The sequence below is a fragment of the Myotis myotis genome, unplaced genomic scaffold, assembly GCF_014108235.1.
Source record: "Myotis myotis isolate mMyoMyo1 unplaced genomic scaffold, mMyoMyo1.p scaffold_m19_p_5, whole genome shotgun sequence".
Taxonomy (NCBI): Eukaryota; Metazoa; Chordata; class Mammalia; order Chiroptera; family Vespertilionidae; genus Myotis; species Myotis myotis.
The window spans coordinates 13,568,577-13,596,375 of record NW_023416357.1 but is presented as its reverse complement, the minus strand read 5'-3'; the positions used below and the strand labels follow the sequence as shown (position 1 = coordinate 13,596,375).

General features: G+C 39.1%; 1 protein-coding gene across 3 annotated transcripts in view; it reads left to right on the top strand.

Moving 5' to 3' along the window:
- CTNND2 (catenin delta 2) overlaps positions 1–27,799 on the top strand; it is a 795,027-nt gene that overhangs the window by 573,084 nt on the left and 194,144 nt on the right. For all 3 annotated transcript variants that reach the window (XM_036310692.1, XM_036310691.1, XM_036310693.1), the window contains one exon: positions 27,165–27,378. In XM_036310692.1, coding sequence (XP_036166585.1) covers positions 27,165–27,378 — 214 coding nt within the window. The remainder of the gene's footprint in view (positions 1–27,164; positions 27,379–27,799) is intronic.

Below are 27,799 nucleotides of genomic sequence, written 5' to 3'. Positions count from 1 at the left end.
AAGCATCCTATGTTGGCTCCTCAATTTTCAACAAGATCACTACACTCAATCTATGTTATCATCTGTCCTCCCTGGAAAACTCATTAATAGGATGGAAACTTTAGGCAATAAACCAGCTCTGTGTTATAACCAAGAATTTTGAGCCATTCACAAAAGTACCAGCAGATATAATACACATATGTGTCCCATTAAGGAGACTAATGTCTGGCCATCATATAAACAATTGTTAGCATGCTTTGTAATTCAGAAATATGTTAAAGTGTATAAATTATGGTGTGTGATATTTCAGGAAAATCATGGTGGTCGGCACAGCTAACTCTGATTTTTTAGATGAGGGGCAAGTATTTGCATATAAGCAGCTGAGTAATCATTTAAAATAAAGATTTTGTAAATTATGAATGTAATTTCTTGCATCCATACCATGTAAGCAATTTTTAGGATGAGTCTAAATTAGTTTAAGAGAGGAAAGAAATTTGAAGACAGAATTGCAATTTATTATAGGTTTTGCTTGCTTGCATTGGATATATATAGCCTAGCAGCTTTTCATTTTTTTCTGACTCTTCCGCTGGGACTCAAAGAACTTGATCCATGCTCAGTCTTATCAGGACAGTCAATTGTGGAATAAATACAGAGCAATGGTTCTCAACCAGGTGTGTTATCGCCCAAGGGACATTTGACAACATCAAGAGCCATTTTTTTATTGTCACCGTTGGAGAGGGTTGTGGTGGTGCCATTAGCATCTCAGCCAGGGATGCTTCAAGGCATTCACAATACACAGGACAGCACCCACCACAGAGAATTATTCAGATCCCATGGCCAGCAGTTCCAAAGTTGAGATGAAGAAAAATAGTGTCCATCTAAGATAAATTAAAAAATGCCAAAACACGCCACCTGTTGAACTGTCCTACAAATAAATTAAGCTTATGTGTGCCAAATGGAAGTCATCTTAATCTTTCTCTGTTTTTAATTTTTAAAAAATGGCCATTCAAAATGAAGGACAGATTTCTGCTTAAGGGACCACATACCATCATTTTTTGAAGATTACAACTTTGAGGGTTTCTCTAAGGGTCACGAAAGTATTTCATTCCATTGTTGATATAAAGTTAGTTCAGGAGTATGTGTTACCCCCACAAAAGCACGATGCCTTCCATCTTGAAATTTGGTCTCACGTCAAGACCAATGACAGGACACACATACCACGAGGGTGAGTTACTCACATAATGAGGCTTAATGGGGTGAGCAGCGTGGCTCCCAAGCAGGGCCCATTAGGCTTCTGAGAGGAAGAAAGGAGGCTGGCTCAGGATTTCCTGGTAGTTATAGGGGGTGGAGGCTGAGCAGGGTGAGGTTCCCACATGTGGGCAGGGACTTGCTGAGTTTAAAGTCTCTGCTGATGCCGCTGGAGAAAATACCGAGCTCTCCTATCAGCTTGCTCAGATATGGACAGAGGGGCAGAGGGAGAGTGAGGCTGAAAAGCTGTCAGAAGCAAAACATCAAAAATTGGAGTCCGACTCTATTACAAGGAGTCATGCTGTCAGGAAATACAGACATTGTGGCCTGGGCAGTTCACAGTCACTGGTCTGGCTGGCTCGGCTGTATGATCCATGGACTGGCCTTGAAGCCTCTCAGTGGCAGTGAAGCCTGGCAGCTGGCTGTGGACATAGGTGGCCACAGCAGAAGCACCCCAGGGCCCTAGGGTGGACAAGAGGCGGTGCAATGAAGCAGTGACCAACACACACATCAGTGTCAACAGATGCATCTTCCGATGGCACTTCCCTGCTCACCAGCTGTGTCTCCTGAAACAAGCAGCCTCAAATCCAAGTTCACTGGACCAGTAGGAAAACCTAGGGACAGGGCTTTGGTCTGCTGATTTATGGAAGTGAATTCTCAGCTTTGTTTTTATATGATCGGACATAATTTTGAACAAAACTGAATTTCTAGGCTTCGTTATGTGAACAATGTATAAAGTTCTGTAATAAGGAATGAGAAAGATATGATTTATGACCTTGCAAGCGCCCCCCCCCCTTCCCCTTTTTTTAATCTTTAAAAGAGAGCTGCTGCTACCTCCATTGTAGTCTTGTAGGGACTAAGTAACTTAATGTATGCACACTGACAGGCTCCAAATACTGCCAGGACCTCATGATAATATTTCCCTGGCACCTGGGAGTCTGGGATGAGAATAAAGAAAAGGGTGATGTAGGCTGATGCCAAGTTGACAAAGTGAGATGGAAGTTAGTAAAATCCAAAGGAACAGGAAATGTGTAAAGGGCCTAAATAAAATACAAAATAAGTCATCTGGAGTTTCCCTTTCTCCTTCAGTCACATAAGGAGTGCACATGTGTTTTCCTTATGCACATGCATAGAGATGTGTCACTTTCCATAGACCTATTCTGTTCTCTCATCCTAACTCGGGGCCCAAATCATTAGGAACAGTCCTCTGATTGTGACAGATGACTGCCAGTCGTGTTTTCATACACAGGTATTGAATTTTGTAATTACCTGTTGTCCAAATACTAACCTTGCAGGCTCTAGCCTTTTCACATTTACTCAGTCTTCTAGTTTTTCTATTGCATTTTATTCCATTGATTTAGCTCTTCAGTCTACATTTCATTATTGGTATTGACTTTGCTCACACAATGGATAAGCCATTGAGCAAAAAGCAGGATTAAATCTCCTAAATGTGGAGGGTCATAAATCATGTCTTTCTCATTCTTTATTACAGTACTTTGAACAGTTTTCACATAATGAAGCCTAGACATTCAGTTTTGTTCAAAATGATGCCAGATCTAATGAGAACAGAGCTGAGAACTCACTTCCATAAATCAGCAGAACAAGTTATCCTGCCGGTCACATTTTGAAATTTGGATTTGAGGAAGTCATCAGGGAGGTGGGACTGAGAGAGAGGACCCAGTGTGGTCAGTTCAGAACCACCTGTGACTAAGGTAGAGTCTGCAATCCACTGGCTGCCCTGACTCAGTCAGGAAAGAACACTCAGTTATACATACTTTGAAGATCAGCGAGTGTCCAAACATTGGGATAGGATGGCATAATGCAAACAGGAGATCCCAGCCAGACTAAGATCAGAAGAAAAGCAGTTGAGGAAAAATTGAAACCAATGTGGAAGGAGGAAGCAGAAGGAGAGGGTCTGGGTGATTCCCACCATCGCTCCAAGTTTGTGAAGTGCATTTTTATGAGCTAATGAATAGCTGATGTGTCGATGGGTCTTCCTACTAATTTCAAAGGAAGAGCCACGATTGGATGGATGTCAATAATATTAGAACTATGTCTACCATAGTCTATCTCCAGAATTGTTGTGGCTGTCACAATAAATTGAGCTGCAGATAATCTAGAGAGTTATTAACATGAAAACTTGCTCATATGTCTGTACTATAGGCATTTTTAAGAAGATGCCTAAACGTTGATAACTTCTTAGGATTTTTCCACAAGTCTTTCTTCATTCTATTTGGGAACTCTTCCTCAGTTATGAATTTTAAGGACACCCCATGGATTTGGGGACAATATGAGGTGCCTGTATGGGTTGTAATGGTTTAAGTTTATTTATGCTCCTCCCTCTTGCATCTCCCCTCATTTCTTCTCATGCACACATTAGAGCAGGTATGCTGCTAGGCACCCATAGTCACACCTGGACAATCATACATAAATGGGAGCATATATGTCTGTGTGTACGCTACATGGTGACATTCAAGGTGATATGTGACCTAGGGGTTAAAAAAAAGTATTTGCCCATTTTCAAATGACAAGAATGGATTCTTTTTAATATTGAAAAAATTTAAATATTTTTATTTGTTATTATAAATTTAAAAATTCAGTTCAATTAAAGTTTTAAATTAATATAACAATTTTAAACTTAAAATTTTAAATAGTTTCAATATGTATATTTTAAACATAAGACCATCCACTTAAATAACATGCCCTTTTTAAAAACTTACGTGATGTGACACGTGGGAAGGACTGAGCTATATTTACTTCTGTGTGATGGAAATGACTGGTGATCACCACTGATGAAGATTTAATTTACTTTTTTTGACCTGACTTACTCTTTTTCCATGAAAAATTAGCTTCATCTATCAAATATGCAACCAAAATGTTCCAAGTGTTTGAAGGTCTTATAGAGTAAACTTACACAGTTTGAAGACAAGAACAATGTATGTAGGAAACCATGCTAATTTTATCTTCCTAACTCCTAACAAACCTCTTATTAATTGCCTTACCATCCTACTTCCAATAAAGCACTTTTTGTTTTTAAAGAAATGGAATTTTTAGTTCTAGTGGGAAAAAGAGTTTTGTGTTTAGTAGGGGAATCAAATATTAAGAATATATAAATCCTATCTTAAGGCATCTACAACAGACAGTGGGTAGACAAGGCACTATCACATCAGGTGTTCAGCCCCTGGTAGGGCAGGTCCCCAGCCTGTGACAGTGCTTAGCACAGCTCCAAACCCAGCCTCGGGGAGTCAGAGCTTCCCGCTTCCTCTAGTGATTATGACACAAAATTTTAAATTAGAAGTTTCCAGAATAATATAGCTAATCTATACTCAGAATTGACAGAAGAGGGCTCAGATTTAAGGGTATAGGTCCTTTGGAGTGTGTGTGTGTGTGTGTGTGTGTGTGTGTGTGTGTGTGTTTGCACATGCATTTCCATATACTTTCAATATATTTGTACCATTTACACATATTTTTCCTAGATTGGCATTATCTTTTTTGGTGACATTAACTAAAACATAGAAAATAACTTCTGTATATAAAAATATGCATACCTTCCCCTCCCGTCCCCATCCCCCCCACTTTTTAGAATATTCCATAAGCGTAAAAAAATTCAGACTTGTTCCTGTCTACTACACTTAAAGTGCTTCATAATTTTTATTTTATTCTTGGTTCTTTCCACCTCATATAGTTCAAGAGAAGATGCTATCCATCTTTTCCGCTGATTACCTTTGAGCCATTTCTTCTCTTTCCTTCATCATAAATTGTTCAGTATTTTTGCAGAGGAGTCTGTGTCAGTTACTAGATGTCAGTAGAGAGTATACTGTCGAGCTTACAGCACTGGCTCTGGAGCCAGGCTCTCTGCCTTTGAACTCTACTCCTTTCCAACTCTGTGATCTTGGGCAAGTTTCTATACCTCTCTGAGCCTCAATTTCCCAGACTGTGAAATGGCAGGGGAATCCACATAACTCCAGAGAGAACACACATAGACTGCCAGCCACTGTGAGAGGTTAAGAAATGTGGGTTATGGTCAATATATGTCGCAAATGTAAATTAAGGAAATCTCTTCCTAATAGTTCAGTGTAAAATCAATCTCATAGTGTTATAGACAGAATGTCTGTCCATATTCTGCTTTACTTGTACTGTTCATCATTCATGTTTTGAAATTTATTATCAGCTATACGACGCACTAGAATCATGCATTGTTGAAACAAGTAGAATCTAAGAATCATTCATGCATGCAACATACAAGGGCAGTAAATATGTCCAAATGCTTAATTCACTGATATCATGGGAATGTGGAATTAATGAATACATTCATTCAACGATAGTCACTGAGCAGCCCAAAAGTTCCAGGCGCTGATGATACAACCAAGAACAGACTAGATCCAGATGACTAGACAAGTTAAGACCTATATCTATCATATGTCAGATGGTGTTAGTGGCCCTGAAGGAAACCAACACAGTAATGGGGGTAGAGAGTGATGGGGGTGGGGACCCACTGCTGTTCTACATCAGGTGGGTCAGGAGAGTCATCTCTGGGAGACGGTGTTTGAACAGAGCTGGAAGGCAGTGACAGAGAACCACAGACTGAGTTCTCTGAGGAGGAGTGTCCCCATGCACAGAGCAAACTAGCAAGCGGGAAGCAGGGGTGAGCTTGGCTGTGCTCGAGGAGTCTGTTAGTTTCCTGGGGCTGCTGTAACAAGTACTACACTAGGTGGCTCAGAACAACAGACATTCATTCTCCCAAGATTCTGGGGGACAGAAGCCCAAGACCAAGTTATCAGCAAGGCCAGGCTCCCCCTAGACTAGTGGTTCTCAACCTTCTGGCCCTTTAAATACAGTTCCTCATGTTGTGACCCCAACCATAAAATTATTTTTGTTGCTACTTCATAACTGTAATTTTGCTACTGTTATGAATTGTAATGTAAATATCTGATATGCAGGATAGTCTTAGGCAACCCCTGTGAAAGGGTCGTTTGACCGCCAAAGGGGTCGCGACCCGCAGGTTGAGAACCGCTGCCCTAGACTCTGGTTGAATGCTTCCTTGCCTCTTCCTAGCTTCTGATGTGGCCCTCAGTCCTTGGCTTGTGGACACGTCCCTGCTGCAGTCTCCGTGCTTTGTTTTGTTGGCACGTTTCTGAATGAGATTGCCTATGTCATATTTTTTAAAAGACCTATACCTGAGGAACTAATCCCTCCTTCAGGGGTATAGTCCCAGTTTACTAGTATAACCAACCTAAAGTTCTTTAGCTGGTGTTTCCATTCACTTCCTTCCCTCCAGTCTCCAGAGATGGCAGAAAACCCCTAGCCTCTGGCCTCTGGCCTCCTGCTAACACTATGCTTCTTAGTACTGCCCATTCACCTCCATTAGACCTTGTTTCCAAGTGATAAATTTCTAAATTGTTGAACCAAAGAAGAGACGTCTTGTTGATCTGTCATCCTTTTGCTTTTTCCCTTCCAGTCTTCATGTTTTCCTGCCCAACCACACAGACTAGAGAGAAAATTCCATCAGAGCACTGATGGAAATAACACAGGCCCTGGCCCTTGTGGTTCAGTTGATTGAACATCATCTCATCCACCAAAAACCTGCTGGTTTGATTCCCAGTTGTGCCAGGTTATGGACTCGATTCCCAGTAGAGGTTGTGTAGGAGTCAGCCAATCGATGTTTCTCACATCAGTCAGTCTCTCTCTCTCTCTCTCTCTCTCTCTCTCTCTCTCTCTCTCTCTCCCCCCTCTCTCTCCCTCTCTCTCCCTCTCTCTCCCTCTCTCTCCCTCCCTCTCCCTCCCTCCCTCCCTCTCTTCTCCCTCTCTCTCTTCCTTCCTCTCTAAAACTAAAAAAATTAAGAGAAAAAGTAAATAATAACACAAAGAGCCTCCATATCATCTTCTGTTTATACACACATTAAAATGCATGCTTCCCCTATTTATGGTTTCTTTGCAGTTCTGTGCCTTCCTATATTTCTGCAAGCACTTTCCTTAATCCACTCTAAGTAAATGATCTTGTACTCACACCTCTTGATCCTCTGACCATTTGTTTTTCTAACTTCTCCAATGTTATTGTTCCACTTCATTCTAGATTCAAAATTTCAGATCTCATCAACCTGATGGCACTTGCAAATGTGTTAATGACCAAGGTCTCTGCTCTTGTGTGCTCCATCCTGGAAGTGTTTCACAGAGCTGGAGCTAGGTACCATAGAAGACTGCAGCCTCCCTGACTTGAACTAGAGCCTCAATTGACCCATTTAAGTGTGTGTAGATTTCTAGCCCAGCCACACTTCTGTCATTCAAAAACAGATCCTTTTTAGAAAAAAATATGTCTCTATTCCAAAACTATCCCATAGATGTTTTGACACAATCTCTTCCCGATTAGGGCACTTCATCCTTGAAAATGGTTTTTAAATGTTTCATGTAAAGCTGTAGGTGATCATTGTAGGATGACTATTCTTGTCTGGTAGCTCCAGTGCACTGTTTAACCAAACCTCTAATATTAAAGTGAAAGAAAAAAATCTCTTTTGTTAGAAGAGCACTTCAAATTGCTCATCTACGTTTACAATCCCTCTTAATGAATTTGCCTCTTGAATACAAAGTAAAACATTGAGTAGATATTAAGTTTTATTTATATTAATTTTATGTATGAAACAGTTTCTGCATTCCCTTTGGATCTATGCAGGCTATCTTCAATTTCCAAAGATTTTTTTGAAAGAATCTTACTATTGAAAGTGTGTTTTCCCTGAAGACAGTTGTATATAAAAAGATCAGCTTTCCTAAGACAGCTCACAAAAGCCTCACTGAACCAAAACATCCCTGAACTATAGCAGTGGTGAAACTATAGCAGATAATCCGGAAAACCTTGCACCTCAAATTCCTTAATCTAAGCACCGCAGCTAAATCTTTTCTGCTGTGTAAAGAAATATATTTACAGGTTTCAGGATTGGGATGTGGGCATCCCCAACGGCGGGGAACTATTTGGCATACCACAGAAGTCCTTGTTCATTGGGGGAAAAAAACAAAACACCACCACTTGAGTACCTTGGAATTTTTAAAAAATCAGAATTGATGTTTTCCCTCCCCTGTAAAATTTCAAGTATTTATGCTTAACATCACTGATTTGAAAAAGATGTTGCTGGATGCTCAGAAATAGATGAGGCACAGTGAGCTTGGGAAAGTTTTGATTCAACTCATGTAATGATAGAAGGAACAGATCAGTGTGGCCCAGGTAAGGAAGAGCAACCAGGTAACCCTCCTGTATGTGGGGAGGGCTGGTTATTCTTATAACCCTCCCAGCAGGAGAATTGAGTCCACACTGATGCTTGTTGGATTGACAAGAGGCTGGGAAATGGCAATTTCTGGGCTTAATCAATGTAACTTTACCTGGCCATTGTACTAAAGAATTAGAGATTATTTGGGGAGAGAATGGATTGGTAGCTGTTCAAAAACAAAAGGTAATTTTTCATACCAACTGCCCAGACAGCACATGTACAGACCAGTGAATACATGCTCCTGTAACACATGTGGACAACAGATGTGGTGAAAGTGGCATCATAAGCCTGCTGTGATTGTGTAAACTAAGTGAGAGCCCCTTGGCCAGCCCAAAGCCAAAATTCTCAAAACTACAACAAAGATAGATTTCCTGAAAAAATATTGGCAATATCTGAATTAACAATGGTCCCCTGGCTCACAACACCTACTCAAAAGTAGTCAGCTTTTCTAGGTTACTTTATAGATCATCGGGGTCTGAATCAATTGGCTTTCTCTGTGGCTTTGATGGTGTCCAGTCTTATTCAAGCTAAAAAAAAAAAAAAAAAAGCGAAGCTCCGTGGACACTGGGATTTCAGTGCTGTTATTGGTAGGGAAAATTCCTTTTTTAAAATGTTTTTAAATTTTATTTTTATTGTTGAGAGTATTACAGATGTCCCCCATTTTTTTATCCCAATTTCTGAGAAAAAGTCAATCACTATCTTAAACTAAGAGACCATACAATCTATTTAAACGTTTTCACACAAAGATATGCTAATTCCCTTACCTGTGGCAAAAATTCCTTTGAAGAGACTAAAATTTACTGATGGTAAAAGATACTCTGAAATACAACTTTGATGATTGATGATTATCGGGCTTGCAAACAAGCATGCTGACAGAACTTGGAATTAGCATGACTCATAAGAAGGTGAGATTGGTTTGTAACTTCTGCAGATAAGGAGAGACCCAACATGGACAATTTGAAGAATCAGGAATATTTCTCTACTGATGAAAAATATTTCCCTAAAATGAATGTCTTTTCTCACTGAAGGTATCTGAAAAGAGAATCATGTAATACTGATTAGTGGTCCTTGTAGAACTCCTAGAGTCCTGAGAAATCATATCTCATATTTGGGGATATTACATTCCATTTAAAAAAAAGAAAGGAAAGGAAAAGAAAAGGAAAAAAGGAAAGAAAAGAAAAGAAAAGAAAAGAAAAGAAAAGAAAAGAAAAGAAAAGAAAAAAGAGGGAAAAGAAAAGAAAATTTATTTTTGAAGGTGGTTCCAAACAACAAAAAGTTTTTAAGGTTTTTGGTGTAAGATACTCTCAGGTGCCTAAGACCCGCAAGCTGTTTTACCATGACTAATACCTAGAGATTGGAGTTCATGGCAAAAGCCAGTAGGGGCACCAGAAAGACAACCTTAATGCTGACTACCATACACTATTAGGTAGTTTTTGAAAGGCCATGAGTGGCTTGCTACTGGTACTAGTGGAAACTGTTTGCATCCTTAAAGGAAATGTGAGACCTAAAATTCCTCTTAGACCCTAGAGATTGTCAGAAAACACTGTTATAAGAAAGGAACTACCTAAAAACTCTGATCAAGTGGAGGGATTTGCTCAATAACTCTCTACGTTTGGTTAATCCAGAGGTGTCTACTAGATGCATGAACAGGATGTCTCCGAATCTGGCTTCCCTGCCTTTTTCCTCTGATGCTGCATCCTGTTCTATAGAGAAATCATAGCCCCAACCTATGATTCCTTATCAGAATGATGGACAAGGAACACTGTTGGAAGACTGCCTTCCTCCCACCTAGTCTATAGGAAGGTTAATGTTAACAGGACAAAAACCAATACTCCAGAGCGCACCTTCACATTTGTTCAGGTTGTATTCTTTTGAATGATCATTTGAGAAGATACTTATAATAGTGAGTCATTCATTACTTGTGTGCAACCTGGATGTCAAGAAGACTCTTTCTGTCTTTCTCACTGAAGGTATCTGAAAAGAGAATCATGTAACACTGACTGGTGGTCATTGTCCAATAGGCTAGCCATTGAATCAAGAAAATGGGTAATGAGTAACTCCCTGTCCTCGGAACTTCTTTATGGAGAGCAGATATTGAAATGAGAGTGCCTTGGTCCTACTGGACTTCAGTTTGATCAGGTATGGAGGAACATCTCAGCCAGCAGCAAGGAATAAGCTGGTGGTTAAAGCAGGAGGTGATGGACTGCGTGGCTAGGAGATCTGAATGCCACCCAGATAACCCAGGATAAAAATTCATTTTAAGGTATTCTGGTTAGCAACCATAATTCCATCTGCAACTTTAATCTCCTATGCCATGTGACATACATATTTACAGGTTGGGGGATTAGGGCAGGGACATTCTTGGGGTGGGGTGGCGGCATTAATCTGCCTATACCACCTGTTAGAGGAACGCAGATTCTCACTCAGCACTTAGGAACCCTGGGAAGCACACCTCTGACTGAAGGATGCCTCATACCTCTTGCTCTGTGGGGCTGCAGATAGGATTCTGGAACTGTCCCACTAACAGACCGTTTTCCCCTTGACTCGGTTGGCTTTATCACATCAGGTTGCTCCATCTTGAGGACCACATGGTCTCAAAAGTTGGTTCATTAATCATATGTTGGGCAAGTGCCAACTATGGTTATTAAAATCCCCTTTTGAAAATTTCAAAGCTAATCATGATTTCCTTAATTTGGTCATTCAGATTTGCAATTTCCTCACCCCTGTAAGCATAGATATCTATATGAACAAATATTGCACAATGTTTTGTATGTCTCAGAGTTTCCAAAGCTAACGTTTTCCCCCTTTCTGCTAGTCCTCCATGCTCTAGATTTAATTTTTCTGCAATAAACACCCTAAAAAAATGAATCAATAGATGATCATTTTGTTTTGCAATTTAGATTTTTTCATTTTAATGTCTTAAGCCCTGAAGGGCAACAGCAGAATATGAAGATTGTGAATTATGAATAATCTTCCTTATTGTTCTGACTTCTCTGTCCCTCTACCATTTAGCCCCACCTCACCTAATAGAAATTGGGTGTTCAACCATGAGTCGGGGCACTATACTAGTTCCCATGCTTTTATATATTTTTTGCATTAAGGAAAAACAAGATATCTGCATATCTATAATTAGCTAATATATTCAGCATTGGCTCCTGTAAACAAGATGCAGGTGTGTGTACCACAGAAGCATTTTTTAAATGTAGTATTGGCTTTTCCTTGTGGGAAAAATCACTCTCCCTTCATGAAATGAAGACATGAACCTATAATAGTGGTTCTCAACCTGTGGGTCGCGACCCCTTTGGGGGTCAAACGACCCTTTCACAGGGGTCGCCTAAGACCATCGGAAAACATGTATATAATTACATATTGTTTTTGTGATTAATCACTATGCTTTAATTATGTTCAATTTGTAACAATGAAATTGGGTGTCACCACAACATGAGGAACTGTATTAAAGGGTCGCGGCCTTAGGAAGGTTGAGAACCACTGACCTATAAGAAAAACATTTTTATTATGTTCACAATGTTTGCTGGGCCAGTGTCAGTGTTCACCATTATATAATACTCTAAGCTTCTAAGATTTCTTCTTAGGCACCAGAATTCTTTGTTCTTAAGTACCAATTTGCTTGGCATTAGACGTTTTTCCTGCAGGGTGGACTGTAAACATTGGTTTGATTTCAAAATTTCAAAGTTCCTAGTCAAAGCTGCATTGTCAGAAAATAATGTGGAGCACCTGCTGTGAGCCAGGGCCTCCCCACGGTGCTGGGGATTCAGCATTGAAAAAAATGAGGCAAGATCCTCGTCCTCCCAGCACTTACCTCGCTCTGGGTAGGCATGGGGCAGAAAACCAGTACGAATATGACATATATCAGGTGGTAAATGGGAGCAAAGGCTGGATCTGGAGAAAGGGAGGTGGACTGAGAGTGGAGAGGAAGCGGGCGGGGCAGATGTGTTATTTTTTATGGTAGATCAGGTCGGGTGGACACCTGAGTGATGGAAAGGAAGCCACTCGGAGGAGGCCAGGGCAGCACGTTGGCTGCTCAGGATCTTCCAGGAGCCCAGGGGAACTGGAGCCAAAAGTGAGTAAAAGAGAGAACGATGAGCAATGGAGACAGAGAAAAGACAAGGGCAGGTCACACAGGACCAGAGGGCAATGCTAATGACCTTCTGATGGTGATGGGGATCATTTGAGGATTTTGAACAGACACCACTCGATTTGATTATGTATGCTTTAAGAAACAAAAGCAAAAAATTACTTTTTAAAAAGTAAGTTTTTATTGACTTTTAGAGAGAAAGGAAGAAAGAGGGAGAGAGAAACATCAACATCATTGGCTGCCTCCTGCACACCCCCTACTGGGGATTGAGTCTGAAACCCAGGCATGTGCCCTGACTGGGAATCAAACCATGACCTCCTGGTTCATGGGTCGACGCTCAACCATTGAGCCATAGTGGCCAGCAAAAAAGAATATTCTTACTATAGTGTATGCAGGATTTTTAAAACAAAACAAAACAAAACTCTTCCCTGAATCCCTGCTTCATTATTAGTCCTCGGCATTGACCAGCCTACTAAAAACTGAGAGTGTAACCGTTGCCTTTCTACTAGGCTGGGGAAAAAAACTTTATTCAATAACACAATAACGTATTTGAAAATTTTAAAGAATTAAAAATGCAAACCAGGACATTTATGTATCAAGTATTTTTTAAAGGCATAATTAGAAAATCAATAAATAAGACAGAAAATAAGGAAACTTGATTTTTTTAGCCTGGGTTTTATATGTTGAAGATATTTTAAAAGAGTTTATTAATAAACTGTGCTGGGAGCTAACATCTGACAGCGGAGTAAAATCAGAGCATTTGTGATTTATAATTGGGTCTCCAGTCCTCCAATCTGTTTCATTCCAGGTCTAAGAAACTTTGAACAGAAGTTATTAATTTAAAGAAATGATCTTCTCAGTCTCTGTGACGATTTTAATTATTGGAAAGTAGACTACCTAAAGGACAGGTCCTTTGAACCCACAAGTGATGGGTTATAAGAAAAAAAAATCATACTACAAAATTTAAATTGGAGAAACAATGAATAATTGAAGGAACAGAATGAATCACATTTTGGAGGAAAGGGAGGGTGACATTTCTGAATTACTTTCTATTTTAAAAAATGTTAACATTTATACACGTATTTATTATGTATTTATATATTGTGACACTATAGTGTATATGTACACAACATTATAGACATGTGGGTCTGACTGAAGTTACTAGACAGTTGTTATGCCATCAGAATCTCTGGGCTAACTATTTATGATGAGGAAGTCTAGAATCAAGCCCCCTTTTCCACTGAGATGACACGTGACCTAGGTGCGCTGCATTGCACTTGATGGGATTTCTTAGAACATAGTTTTTATTATCTCAAAGGTCAGCGATGCACTCTGCAAGTTTGTATTTTTATTATACCACGTTCCAAATGTGTAAATGTTCTCCTTGGGTTGATGGACAAAACGAAGAGTGAATAGTCGCACAGAATAACTCATATTTCAAGATTCTGTGCTGCAGACAAAGCCCTGGTAACAGCTTGCTTTGTGTTCAAGATAAACATGCTAGAGAATAGGGTTGACATGTTCCAGTTAGTGGATTCTCAAAAGAGCTGGTCACAGGGGTTGAATCCACCGGACGTGGGTGTTCCGGGAGCCTGAGTGGAGGAGCTCCTGGCTTTCCCTTTGCTCAGTCTCTGGATGCCCTGCATCCTCAGCTGTGATTCTGGGGATAGTTAACCAGGAATCACAAGGTGGTCTTCTCCAGTCACCTTGCTGGACCTCAGAGCACAGAGCTGTCAAAATAAGAAAATCAAAGTTAATTTAAACAAATGATTGAGAAATGTGGGAAACCCATGCATATTGAACTATTCATAAATTCCCAGATGGCAGGCAAATGGCTGAGAATGTTTCACAGCTAAGGTGTACTTCTGCACGACCCATGTGCCTTCTTTGGTACTGTCTCACAAATGAATCCTCTTGCCACATTGCCTTAACTTCTTCCCCTGTTAGTCCTCTGCTCAGAAAGCATGGGTCTCCATCCTAACACCGCAAGTAGTTTCTTATGTGGTGTTCAGTGCCAGCCCCAATTTGGCCTTTGCCTGGCATCCTACAGCACCCCCTGCATCCTGCCTCTGCAGACCTCCAGATGGGCAGACACCCTTCTCCACAGGCCTCACATTTTCTACTCCATAAATTGTCCAAGTCTGATAGTAATAATCATAATAATGCCTACCCCCACAATCTTCGAGTCAATTTAAGGGCCAAGAAGATATGGCAGCGTCTAATGCAGATACCTACTCTTTCCCCTCAACCCTACCACAAGTGTACCCCACTTTAAAAATCATGGACCTGCTATGCCCCAAACATTTTGGAATTTAATCATGGTCTGCATTATGTGGTTCACCAGTCCACAGCGGTCCTTAAACAAGTGTGATAGGTCCATTCTTGTTCCCATATTCCTCAGGGTGAACCCAGTGCCAACAGTGGCTAGAAGCCCCCAGATCTAGGCCGGCACCACCTTCCATTTGCTCTCATCTCTCCTTGCCTTTGCTTCAGCTACCTTGGCCTCCTGTCTCCTCCTTAGGACCCTCCACCACCCCTTTATGTCATTTTGTCTCTATTCGAATGTCCTCTGACCATGGTGCCCTGGCCAAACCCTCCCCTGCAACACCTTCCCTCATCTCCCTTCTTTTCTGCTCTATCTTTTTTATGGTTCTTTTTTTTAACCCAGTACCATTTATTTGAAACAAAGGGAGAAAGTGTGCTGATTAGAGGTAACAGACTGCCTGTACAGGCCTCTATTATGGTTCTGATCACAGGGGAGGATCCGGGTTTTGAGGGGCTTCAGCTTGTGCAATTTTGCAAATCCTCTTTAAGGAGCAGAATACCAAATAATAACTAAAAATTGCTAAGTCCTCTTCCACATAAAGCTATCTCTCTGTTTTTCACTATTCAAATGACTTATTGGCTTCTTTGTTTTCTTCACTTATTTTCTCACTACTTCACAGGTACAGGGGCTTGGTGCATCTCACTCACCTCTGAACACAGTACCTATACAGACTAGGGCCTCCATAAACATTGGTCAAATAAGAGACTGTCCAATTCATACAAAAATGATAATATTTGTAGGCTTAATATATATTCGTTCTGAGATGTGTTAATAATTTTCAAGTAGTTACCTGTCTACCTTACAGGGCTTGTGTTTCCAAAATGTATGTGTGCTCATCTAAAATTCTTATGAGATGTATATGAATTTAGCTTTGCCACCTACAAATATGTTAGATTCTATATTTTCCCAATGAAGAGGTACAAGATCAGCTTAGTAATTATTCATCTGAAAGTAGGTATTAGTACTTAAGGGAGATGACTGATTCATTATTTTAAAATTTAAGACCAGAATTTGAAGAGCATTTGTTTTTACTAGATCTTTTATCTTGACTTAAGTTTTCTATATTAAACCATTCAGTCTCAGGCCGGCCTCATTTATGGATGGATGGGAGGGGATAAAAGAGAAAGATAGAAAAAGAAGTGAAAATCTGAACCCTTGTTAGATGAAGATGTATCATAACTTCAGCATCTCAGTATGATCCCGGTGAGGATGTATTAAACTTAAATTCAAACTTCTAAAATCAGTATAATCAGGATATTAAAAGCTGAAGCAATATCTTATATCTGTATACAATTATTTTTAGAATGAAGTTATTTCCATTCTTGTTTGTGTACAGGACTCTTGCTAATCCTTAAATCATATAGATATTTACTTCCATTATTTTTGTCTTTAGTTGGCATATTTAGTTTTTAAATTCTTGGAATTTACATGATGTATAGTCAGCTTCCTTAAGCTTTAATTCAATCCTTCAACATTAGTTTGTAATTCTTCTTTTTATCACATTAACTTCTAAATACACTAGGCTCTGTTTCTTGCTACCATTTTCTTCTTTTGAGCCATCTGACTCATGCATCACTGTCACAGTGCTTTAATTACTGAGGATTTATGTAATACTTATATATGAAATGCAGTAATTCCCTCCTTCTACTTTTCTTCATCAAAAAAGTATTCTTCATTAACAAAGTATTCTTTGTTTTTATTGCTTGCTTACGATTCCAGATGAAAGAATCTTTTTATCTTGTTTGAAATAAATCTCTTTTGAATTTTGATTAAAATTATGTTGAAACTGTGTACATTTTGGAGAACCCCTAACCTTTTCAATATCCACTTTGTTTCATTCATAAAGAAGGAGGTGTTTCATTGTATTTATGACTGGTTTTGTTTATATTGCTCAGTAAAAACTCTAATTTTATTTAAGGAGATTCTGCGTGTCTTGGGTACAGAGTTTACTACGAGACTCAACCTCACTAGTAACAAGGGAAATGAGAATTAAAACTAAAAAGAGATGCCATCTCTTATTCAATATAAAAGAAGTCAACAATTTCAAGTATGGTCAAGGAGACTCTTACTCTCTCCCAATGGGGAATAAATTAGTGCAATAATTTATTGTGCACTAATACATTGTGGGCCACATCATGTAGTTGAATATAAACAGATCTAGATAGACCCCACCAATCCCAAGCATCTATCCTAGAGAAAGCCTTTCACGGTGCACACAGATGTACATGGCACCATTGCTTGTGTAAGCAGATCATTGGAAACAACCAAATCTCTACCATCATGAGACTGGTAGAATACACTGTGATTGGTCCTACAAAGGAATACTTCCCAGTAACAAAAGTCAATGCCTAGATGCCGTGCCTGTTGACTTGGATAAATATCACCAATGGAATGCTGTGTGATAAAAGCAAGCGAGAAAAAATAGGTGCCGCATGATACCACCGACATACATCTACAAATGTAAACCATGCTATGGACGGTTGGGAAGAAATACCGACAGCGTGAGACAGTGTTGTAGGGGTTCATTGCACAGACCTGGGCATGGGCTTGAGTCTTCACTCTGCTCCCGTGTGACATTGTCAGTCGCATCAGCTCCGTGTCTCAGTTTCATCATCTGTAAAGTAAGGACATAGCCCTTTAGCCACGCACTGCTTACATTTGTTTCTAATGTGTGTGTGTAGCACTCTTTTTCATGATAACTTCTGGCTTTGTTATCAGAAGTAGTTCTTTCTATCCCAGGTAATATAGAAACGTTCATTGATTCATTTTCCTAGAATTTTTTTGTTTGGGTTCACATTTTAATTTCCAATCCATATGAAATTTATTCTGTGTAAATGTGAAGACATCAAGTGTTATCCAGCCCCCCTCCAAATGGTGCACCTGTTTTCGCCAATTCTAGGCAATGAATCCCCACAGCTTCCCCACTATATCCTGAAGTCTGGATCTTTTCTGGGGGTTTTCTTCTCTTCCATCGTTGTGTGCTGATTCTTCAGCCATCGGTATATTGTTCTATTTGTTGGTGCTTTAGCGTATATTCAGTCTTCCATGCTTCTCTGTTTCTTCTGTGATTTTCCCCCCAGGTTTATTGTCCTATATGAAATTTAGAGTCATTATGTTCAAAATCAACTTCAACGTATATTGGGTTTTAAATTGGAATAGCTTCTATTGTTAAATTAATGAGAGGAAACAGAGATGTTTATAATACTGCATTTTCTCATACAGGAATATGATATACTTCCACATTTATTCACATCTGTTTTTTTTTTGTACCTCAGTAAGTTCATATAACTTCCTTCATACAAAAACTACTCAATTCTTATGTTTATTTTCTTAGTATTTTATATACCATACTAGAGGCCTGGTGCACAAAAATGTGTGCACTCGGGCGGGTCCCTCAGCCCGGCCTGTGCCCTCTCGCAGTCTGGGACCCCTCGGGGGATGTCCACTTGCTGGCTGAGGCCCACTCCCCAGGGGATCGGGCCTAAGCTGGCAGTCAGGCATCCCTCTGGCAGCCCTGGAGCCCTCGGGGGATGTCCACTTGCCAGCGGGGAGCTGGCCTAAGTTGCAGTCGGACATCCTTAGCGCTGCTGAGGAGGCGGGAGAGGCTCTCGCCACCACCACTGTGCTGATAGCCATAAGCCTGGCTTGTGGCTGAGCAGAGCTCCCCCTGTGGGGAGCGTCTGCCCCATGGTTGCCAGTGTGTGTCATAGTGACCAGTCATTCCCAGTCGTTCTATTGTTAGGGTCATATTACTCTTTTATTATATAGGATATATATATTTAAAAAAAATAAAGCAAACTTTTGAGTTCAGTTTGGAGCACAGTAAGGGAGACTTGTATTGGAGGCACTCTTTCTATTTCTCAGTACTTCATGATTTTGTATTCTCTATGTACAAGGCCTGCTCAAACGTACACCGGGTAATGGAAACTGCTAGACTTATTCGGAACACGTTGAGTGTGTCTGAAGGATGCCTTTAGAAAAGGAATGTGTGGAATCACTTGAAGTTCTTGTTAAAAAGAAGAGAAAAGAGGGGTCCCTTCCTGAGTGCTCTTAAAGGTAATGGACCTCGTCTTTGGCGTGCAGCAGTTCTGAGCACCCAGTAGTGGTTGTGGAATGTCAGCTCCCAGCCCCCAAAAGGACATTCTGAGGCCCCCTTTGACCTCCGTGCTGGCGTCATTGCTGGGCAGTAAGATTTTCAATAGACAGCCTGACTGCCACTGTGCATCCGCTTAGACCTGTCCTGAGACAGGGGACTGTCTAGGAAGCTTCCCTGCCTGTGATCCCAGTTAGCAAGAGGGGAATGAAAAGGATCAGGCACTGTGGTGTATGGAATCTGTGTGCCGTGTTTCAGGTGCTTTGTTCCTTTTAAAGTGTCTTACAAAATGCATCGCTGGGTGCATTTTACATTCTGACCAACTTGAAGGGCTTTTCCCAACTCTTATCTTTATCTCTTTAAGTGATGGGATCGTGAGGGTGAGGAGAACTTGAAAGTTTGAAATGCTGTAAAATAGGTCATTTCAGAGACTTTCATGGGAAATAGTTTTCTTTAGCCAGAGTTATGGGCAGAAACTATTATTCATACACGACTAGTACCTTATCAGCTACTTCACTTAAATTGAGGGTAATAAAAAAAAGAAAAAACGTTCAGATTCTCCCTTTCATCTGTTCATTTTGTTCTAAGTCAATGCGGTTCCCTCTGTGATGGTCTTCAGTGACAGCGGAAGGCTTGTTCAGGGGGCGGGAGCTGGGATTGGAAGTCTGTACAGGGTGACAAAGGTTCTAGGAATGCTGGGCCTGCAGACTGGAAAAATAAGGGAAATCAAGTAACAACGCTAATGTATGTGCAGACATTTTTATCTTTCTATATGAGTTTCAAAAACCAAATAGCTTTCTGCTAGACACAGATAGAGATGAAACCAAAACACCTACACATCCTTCATCGTTGCACATGAGTATTGTCTAGGAAGAACTACATGAGTCAGAACCTTCTGAGTCATTTAACTTGTTACTGGTTATATCTTTTGCTACTAGTTGCATTTTCTGTGTTTATTAGAAGTTAATTTGATACTAAAAACATGGCCCTTCTCTCTTCTTGCCTAATGATTCACTCTGTATTTCAAAAAAATTTGCTTTTCTTCAAGAACTAGTATTATAAATACATACCTTATATAATATCATTAGTTACATAACAACTTGAATTAATAATTTATTAAATAATATATATTTTACATACTAAATAAGATTTATAAAGTTATAACTTTGAAATAGCTGCCGTCTACTGATTCTATTATACATTAGCATATTATTAAGTTAATTCACATATTGACCAGATATAAGTCAATTCAGAATATCCTTTAAATAGATGATATAGTGCAGTGATAGTGAACCTTTTGAGCTCGGCATGTCAGCATTTTGAAAAACCCTAACTTAACTCTGGTGCCGTGTCACATATAGAAATTTTTTGATATTTGCAACCATAGTAAAAGATTCATATTTTTGATATTTATTTATTTATATATTTAAATGCCATTTAACAAAGAAAAATCAACCAAAAAAATGAGTTCACGTGTCACCTCTGACATGCGTGTCATAGGCTCGCCATCACTGATATAGTGGGTAGTTTCTTAACAAATGCTACTCATTGAGTTCTTTGGTGAACATTTCACAAGTGAAATTTCATTTAATCCTGAAAACAACCCTAGGAGACAGGTTTACATTTTGTTCATGTTGTACAGAATTATGAAGTTACTTACCTCAGGGGACACAGGTTTTAAGAGAAAGAGGAATGATTTAAACCCAGTTGCGCTAGCTTCAAAGCCAGCATCCCCAAACACTACACTATAGCCCCTCTCTAAAACATAATTTTAAAAGAAACATAATCCATCTTGGTTTACCTATTGAGTGGAGAAAATAGATTATTTTCCACAACCATAGAGAGAGAGATTTTCTCTCAAAATTCTCAAAAATAATTTCTACCTTAAAACTAAAAAAGGTTTTGGCCTTTATGTATTGTATTTCTCTTTTATTCAGAGGCAACTATGCATACATATATCAATTCAAATTATATGGGAACGTTGATTATTTAACTGGATTTACTATAAGGGCAAGGGATGGAGGTAAAATATGTATCTTACAAACTGATAACTTTGCAATTTCTACATTAATGTTGAGAAGTGAGATTCAGTGACCTCTGGTTAAGCCCCTAGTGGTGGATCCAGAAACTTTGTATCTTCCAATAGCCTTTTAAACAGAGAAAATTACTTAATTTTTAAACATTAATAAGGCATATAAATATATATAATTTTTTAAACCAACACCAATGAAGAATAACAGTTAACTGGAAACTTATTAAAATCACTGAGTCCAATATACTTCTTTTTAGTTAGATTTCTATAAGCCATTTCTCAGGCATTGTGACTTGGTTTTTCATAAATATCTAAAGCAAGAGAAGTGCTGTATATTATTAGTGCTGCAGACTACTACTTAAATTTACCTGAGTCTCAGGTCCAGGCTAGTTTCTTTTAGCACTAAACCAGAAGCCCGAAGTTATATCCCTTTTGCTTAAGACCAAATGGACCCTGGAGAGGTATGGAAATGTCTACCCAGGACCTTAACTCTTCGAAGTCCTTATCTCACCTACCCATAGGTTAACAGAAGGCCACTCAGCCTCTTCTCTCTTCTCCCCTCAGCTCTACTCTCTCCCCCTTTCAGATGCAGAGTATGTGAGCGACTTCTCATTGCTTGTTTATTGCTATGAACACCTACAGCCCAGGCCTTCAGGGTTTCACTATCCCTAAAAACAGGTACCCCGCAAGGGGAATTCTATTTCTTGTCAAAGTAAATTTTAACCCACTATACCTCATTATCATCATAATTTTGTGATGACTGTCATGAACTTACAAGCATGGTTGTAACTGGATACGTTATAAATTATTCACTGAGGCTGATATCAATTTAATGAGAACATCTAATATATTGGTAAATATATTTTATTCTCCATACATGCAGATAATGTTAAGAGTAACAAATTTCGTAAGTGGTAAGGCCTCATTTTTTGCAATGGGTGATATTATATTGCATTTTTCTTGTATTTAATTCAGTTGTCTACCTACCTATTTGTTTTCTGATTTAAACAGTGTGTGTGTATGTGTGTGTGTGTATGTGTGTGTGTGTGTGTATATATATATATATATATATTCTGGCTTCTAACGAAGGGATAAGGGGAAAAAAAGCATTGCATCCTACTCTTGAATGACTTTTAGATACATTTAGTTCTAAAGTTTAAATTGTAAAAATACTTTAAAGCAGTGGTTTGCATGGCAAAGGTGTGGAGGCCGATTTCATTCTCCCTCAACACAAACTGGGTGAGCTTCAGTGATTCTGTGCACACACATCCCAGCCTTCTCCCCAAGAGACTACATCAGGTTTAAGAACGCCCTCTCTGTAAACACTGGGGCGGACAGGCAGGAGAGCAGAGTTTTGCTTTGTTTGATTTGTTAATCCATTTTTAAATTTTTTCCTGGGTATGGGATCCATCAGCCCCCATCTTTCTCTCTCTGTCTAGATCCCTGAAGGTCATAGCTAAGTAGAAAAATGAAAGCTATTGATATAGGAACAATTTACTAAAGTGGACCATTTATCAGAGAATCATATAGTAAATGAATTTAAAACTGTCTACTCAGGTTATGTATGAAGAACTCTTTCTTATCATTCCCTGAGCCTGTCAAGTTCAAGGAAGTAGCAGATATAAAATTTGTTCATTTCAAATCCAATTCAAGCTACACCTCCCTATGTGGACCTCAACATTGTTTTTATTCAATCATTTCTGTTAATGTAAATAAACCTGAGTCACACAGTCTTAAAAAAGAAGAAAATGCAATGAGCTATCACTTCAACCTACCAGAATGGCCAAAACCCCGAACACTGACAAAACCAAATGCTGGCGAGGAAGTGGAGTAACAATGACTCTCATGCATTGCTGCTTGGAATGCAAAATGATACAGCCACTTTGGAAAAACAGTTTGGCAGTTTCTTACAAAACTATACATACCCTTACTGCACAAACCAGCAATCATGCTCCTTGGTCTTTACTCAGAGAAGTTGAAAACTTTGGTCTACACAAATACATGCAAAGGGATGTTTATAGCAGCTTTATTCATAATTGCCCAAACTTGGAAGCAACCAAGATGTTCTTTAATCAGTGAATGGATAAATAAACTGTGCTAGCCCTAGCCAGTTTGCTCAGTGGGTAGAGCATGGGCCTGTGGACCAAAGGGTCCCAGTTTTGATTCTGGTCTAGGGCACATACCTCTGTTGCAGGCTCCTCTCCAGCCTGGGCCCTTCCCAGGGTGTATGTGGGAGGCAACCAGTTGATGTGTTTCTCTCACATTAATGTTTCTTAACTCTCTTTCCTTCTCTCTTCTACTCTCTCTAAAAATCAATGGAAAAGTATCGTTGAGTGAGGATTAAATAAAAGATCAATAAACTGTGCTATACACAGATAGTGAATATAATTCACTACTATATAACTCAGTACTAAAAAGAAATAAGCTATCTATCAAAACATTAAATGCATACCAATCTGTATGAAGCCAATCTGTAAAGGCTACATACTTTATGATACTTTATGAGTTCAACCATATGACATTCTGGAAAAGGCAAAACCATAGAGGCAATAAAAAGATCAGTGTTTTCCAAAGGTTAGGGAGAAGGGTGGGAGGGGTGAACAAGCAGAGCACAGAGCATTTAGGATCGTGAAATTATTCTGTATGATACTATAATGATGAATACATGAGATTAGACATTTGTCAAGACCCCTAGAATGTGTAACACCAAGAGTGAACCCTAATTTAGATTATGGACTCGTGATAATGATGTGTCAGTGCAGGTTCTTCAGTTAGAACAAATGTACCCCTCTGGTGGGGGACCTTGATAATGGGGAGCCTGTGCATGCATGAGTACATGTTTAAGAACTGTACTTATTGCTCAATTTCACTGTGAACGTAAAACTGATCTAAAAAACTAGGTCTGTTTAAAGAGAGTGAAAAGGAGAGTCAGATAGAAGGACACTAACAGGTGGAAAACAACTGCACCCTTTTTCCATTCATTGATAAATATTTATTAATTTACTATCATGTGCACTTTATTTTGTTTTCCATATATTAGATATATAGCATTTGATTGATTTGTTTTACTAATATTAAACCTAGAATTAGTTAAGATTTGATTTGAAGAATTGTGCATGATGATACTTAGGGGCGTAAGGGAAGAGGGCAAACTGGCTAAAACAAGAGCCCGCCTGCTGTATGGGGAGTGACCAATGGGAAGGATAAATGGGGTGGAGATTGCTTGCCTTTTAGTGGGAGAGGGAATAAAGGTGCCATTTCAAAGAATAGAATTTTCCCTGATAGTTTTTCAAAGAGAAGCTGTACCTCATTAGTGTTTAAAATAGGTTTAGCGTCTTATACGGGTTTAAGGTTGGATATAAGAGGAAATTAGAAGAATAGGTGTGAGGAAAAGTCAAAGGGAGGGAGGATCCAGGAGAAAAGCAGAGGGGAAAGGCGGGGTGCAGCGTCGGACCCCTCCACAGCCACCCAGAGTCCCTGTAAGTACAAAAACCCTGTAAAAGAATTAGAAGTCTGCCTCCTGGCTTCCCTCTGGTCCTGCTGGGAGAGGGGAGGTGGTGGGAGAAGGAGGAAGAAGCTAGGACCCAACCATCACATTTCACATCCAGTGAATGTTTAAATATCAGCTCTGACTACTGTTTGGCCTCAGAAAAACTAAAGGAGGATTACCACATTCTTAGATAAATTTAACCCCAGGAAAACAAAAGTTTTTAATATTGATGATCTGGTGACCACTCCCTCCCCTCCATAAAAACAGCAGAAAGAAAAGTTTATTGTCTTATTTGTGTTTCTCTAAGTAGATTAAAATAGAATTTAAGATTTTGCTATAAATTTGGATATATGGCATTAATTAGGGTCACACTGAATACATTGTGTTCTCATTATGCCGTTAAGAATTGATATTGCATTTGTTTTGAATTCATTTTCCCTTTAGTGCTTTGCAATAATATTTTAATAGCTTGATTCATTATGTTGTATTAATGAGAATATATTATCATAAGTTAAGAATATTAACTATAATAAATAATATAGCTAATCTATAGATAAAATAGATTTACTATACCATCTGCTTTCAATATATAACCAATTGGTTAACTGTGAGAATGGCTTTATTAGCTCTTTTTCATGGTTTCATCATTATTAAGATAGCTAAACCCAGGGAATGTTTAAGTAAAGCACACACATGCAAATACACACATAGAGAAAATGACATTCATAGTTTAACTTTTTCATAAAACTGGAATATCCCTCCTGACATACTATAATAAAGTTGATGTTATTTCCCAGCTGTATGTAAAAGACACATGTATACAGTGATAAAAACTTTCATCTCCCTTGGATGGGTGCCAAACAGGTCCTTGGTAAAACTGTAAATTGGGAAAAAGTTTTTTTCTGATCCTTTCTCTCTGTTTAAAATTAACCCAATAACCCCTTCAGTCACCTTCCCTGGGTGCTGTCACCACCATAGACTATGCAGGCACCTCAGGTAAATTAATTCCCTTGACAACCAGGTCCTCCCTCTTCCTTTCCGTGTTCTGTTCTTACAGGAAGTAAACACATTCATGCTTTCCGTAGATGTGGAGTCTGTGAGTTCTAAGTATTACAACTTTTTGTGTTTTTATTTTATTGATGGATGAAAAGAATTCCTACAGGCACATTCTGAATCATCAGATGGCCCATCTTATATCATTTCATTTATAAGTTGGTGTGGGAAGGTCTGCTGTAGCCCCCAGAGATATTCTGACCTGGCCACAGAGGGTCTGGTCTTTTGTTTCCTTTGAAGAGGGATATTACTGGCTTTTGAAAAGCTGAGTGTTAGTTAATCTGAGAAACACTACTGTAACAAGTAATATACTCTCCCTCCTAATTCATTAGTTATTGAAAATCTACTCTGTGCCCGGCCTTTTACTTAGAATAGGCATAGAGTTTATGAAACTTGCTCTCCAAGAACATACTTCTAGCAGAAGATAGACAATAACAATAACCATAACAATGAAGTTAGAACATGACAAGTGCTATAAAGAATTCTATAACAGGTTAAATTAAAACAAGAATGCTGGATTGGGGTGGGGGGCATGGTTCAGATTGCAGTGTTAAATACTGTGGTTGGAGTAGCTTCATAGAGACAGTGGGATTTGAGCATCTTTGAAAGATTTGGGTCATTGAGCCACGTGCCCCAGCACATATGCAGGATGAATGGGTTTTCTATAATAAGAAAACTAAGTAGGGAAGGTGCCATATTATACGCTATCATGCCAAATTATAATTCTTCAGTTTCTGAGGGATATTGAAGTTAAAGAAAGAAAACAATATTACTGAATGGATTGTATTATTTTTTTTCATATAAATGCAGAAATATATAAGCACAGCTTTGTAAAAAATAGTCTGTATGTTAACTAGCCAGTTTTTTGCTTTAAATTTTTAAATTGGTTTAAAAAATTAAAGGGTAACACCATCTAGAAACATATTGCAATGTATGTTTTTATCAAAACATCAAAATTTTCTTTGGGTAAAAAGAACACCAAAATTAATTTTGTTGTTGCTATTAATCAAATAACTAAGTTAAGCATAACACACCTAGGTCTTAGTTTTCTGACTAGCTCTCATGGCGAGTGACTTTATTTTCCAGGTCTTCTCAGATGAAAATCCTCGTATGAAATCTTCTGGTTTCTCATTTAGCTTCTGGATCCTTTGAAATATTGGGAGCATTTCCCTATTAAGCATAATTTTAACATTTTGTACATCAGTTCTGCAGCCCTTTAAGACAGTGGTTAAATGTGGTCAGTCTTAGGAGTGAAAAGCATTCTCTTGGTCCTCTATCTGCTTCATGCCATGCGTTGTGGGCATATTTTTACAGAGAGATGGGTCTGAAATCCATTAGAAAGTTAAAATCTCCTTTCCAAAATTCCATAGCTTGAAAGGAAATGCATTTGAATGTTTATCAGTAGGATGTTAAAGCAAGTAAATGCAATAAAATCTAATGAGAGCACACATTTGTTTTCTTTTTTGTTTCTGTGCCTTAATTCAGTTCAGTGCAATTAATTGTAGCAGCTACTTCACATGAAAAAACCGTTTTGATTTAAGAGCCGAAAGCGTCCTCTCTGAGGCACAAGGTGTGTCCTTTGCTCTTTCAGATACGGAGACAAGGAGGCATCCAGCTCCTGGTGGACCTGTTGGACCATCGGATGACAGAAGTCCACCGTAGTGCCTGCGGAGCCTTGAGAAACTTGGTGTATGGGAAGGCCAACGATGACAACAAGATTGCTCTGAAAAACTGTGGTGGCATCCCAGCGCTGGTGAGGCTACTCCGAAAGACCACCGACCTGGAGATCCGGGAGCTGGTCACAGGTTAGAATCCTTATTAACAGCATCACTGTCTCTCAAGATCAATTTCCGTTCTCCAGCATAATAGCAAATGTGGAGAGTCCTGACTTCTCCGGAGGCTAACAGCCATAGGCAGTTCAAGTAGGTGTTTGCAAATGACGAGTCAAGTGACTAAGAGCATATTCAATGTAACACTAGGAGATTGATCAATTCAATAATTATAATTCCATAAACATAACCCTCATTAAATTCTGTGGCCATATTTCAGTCTTTGTCATTTGGCTTAGTACCCACAGGTCATCATTAGAATGGCATTAGTAATGATTAAAGGGGCCATTGCATTCCTCACTCAAGCTCCAAGGGCCCTTACTTTACCTTTATAACTTGTTTCCTAAGTTATAATTCATTTCTTCTATGAATTACTTCTTCTACCTCTGATTTTGTA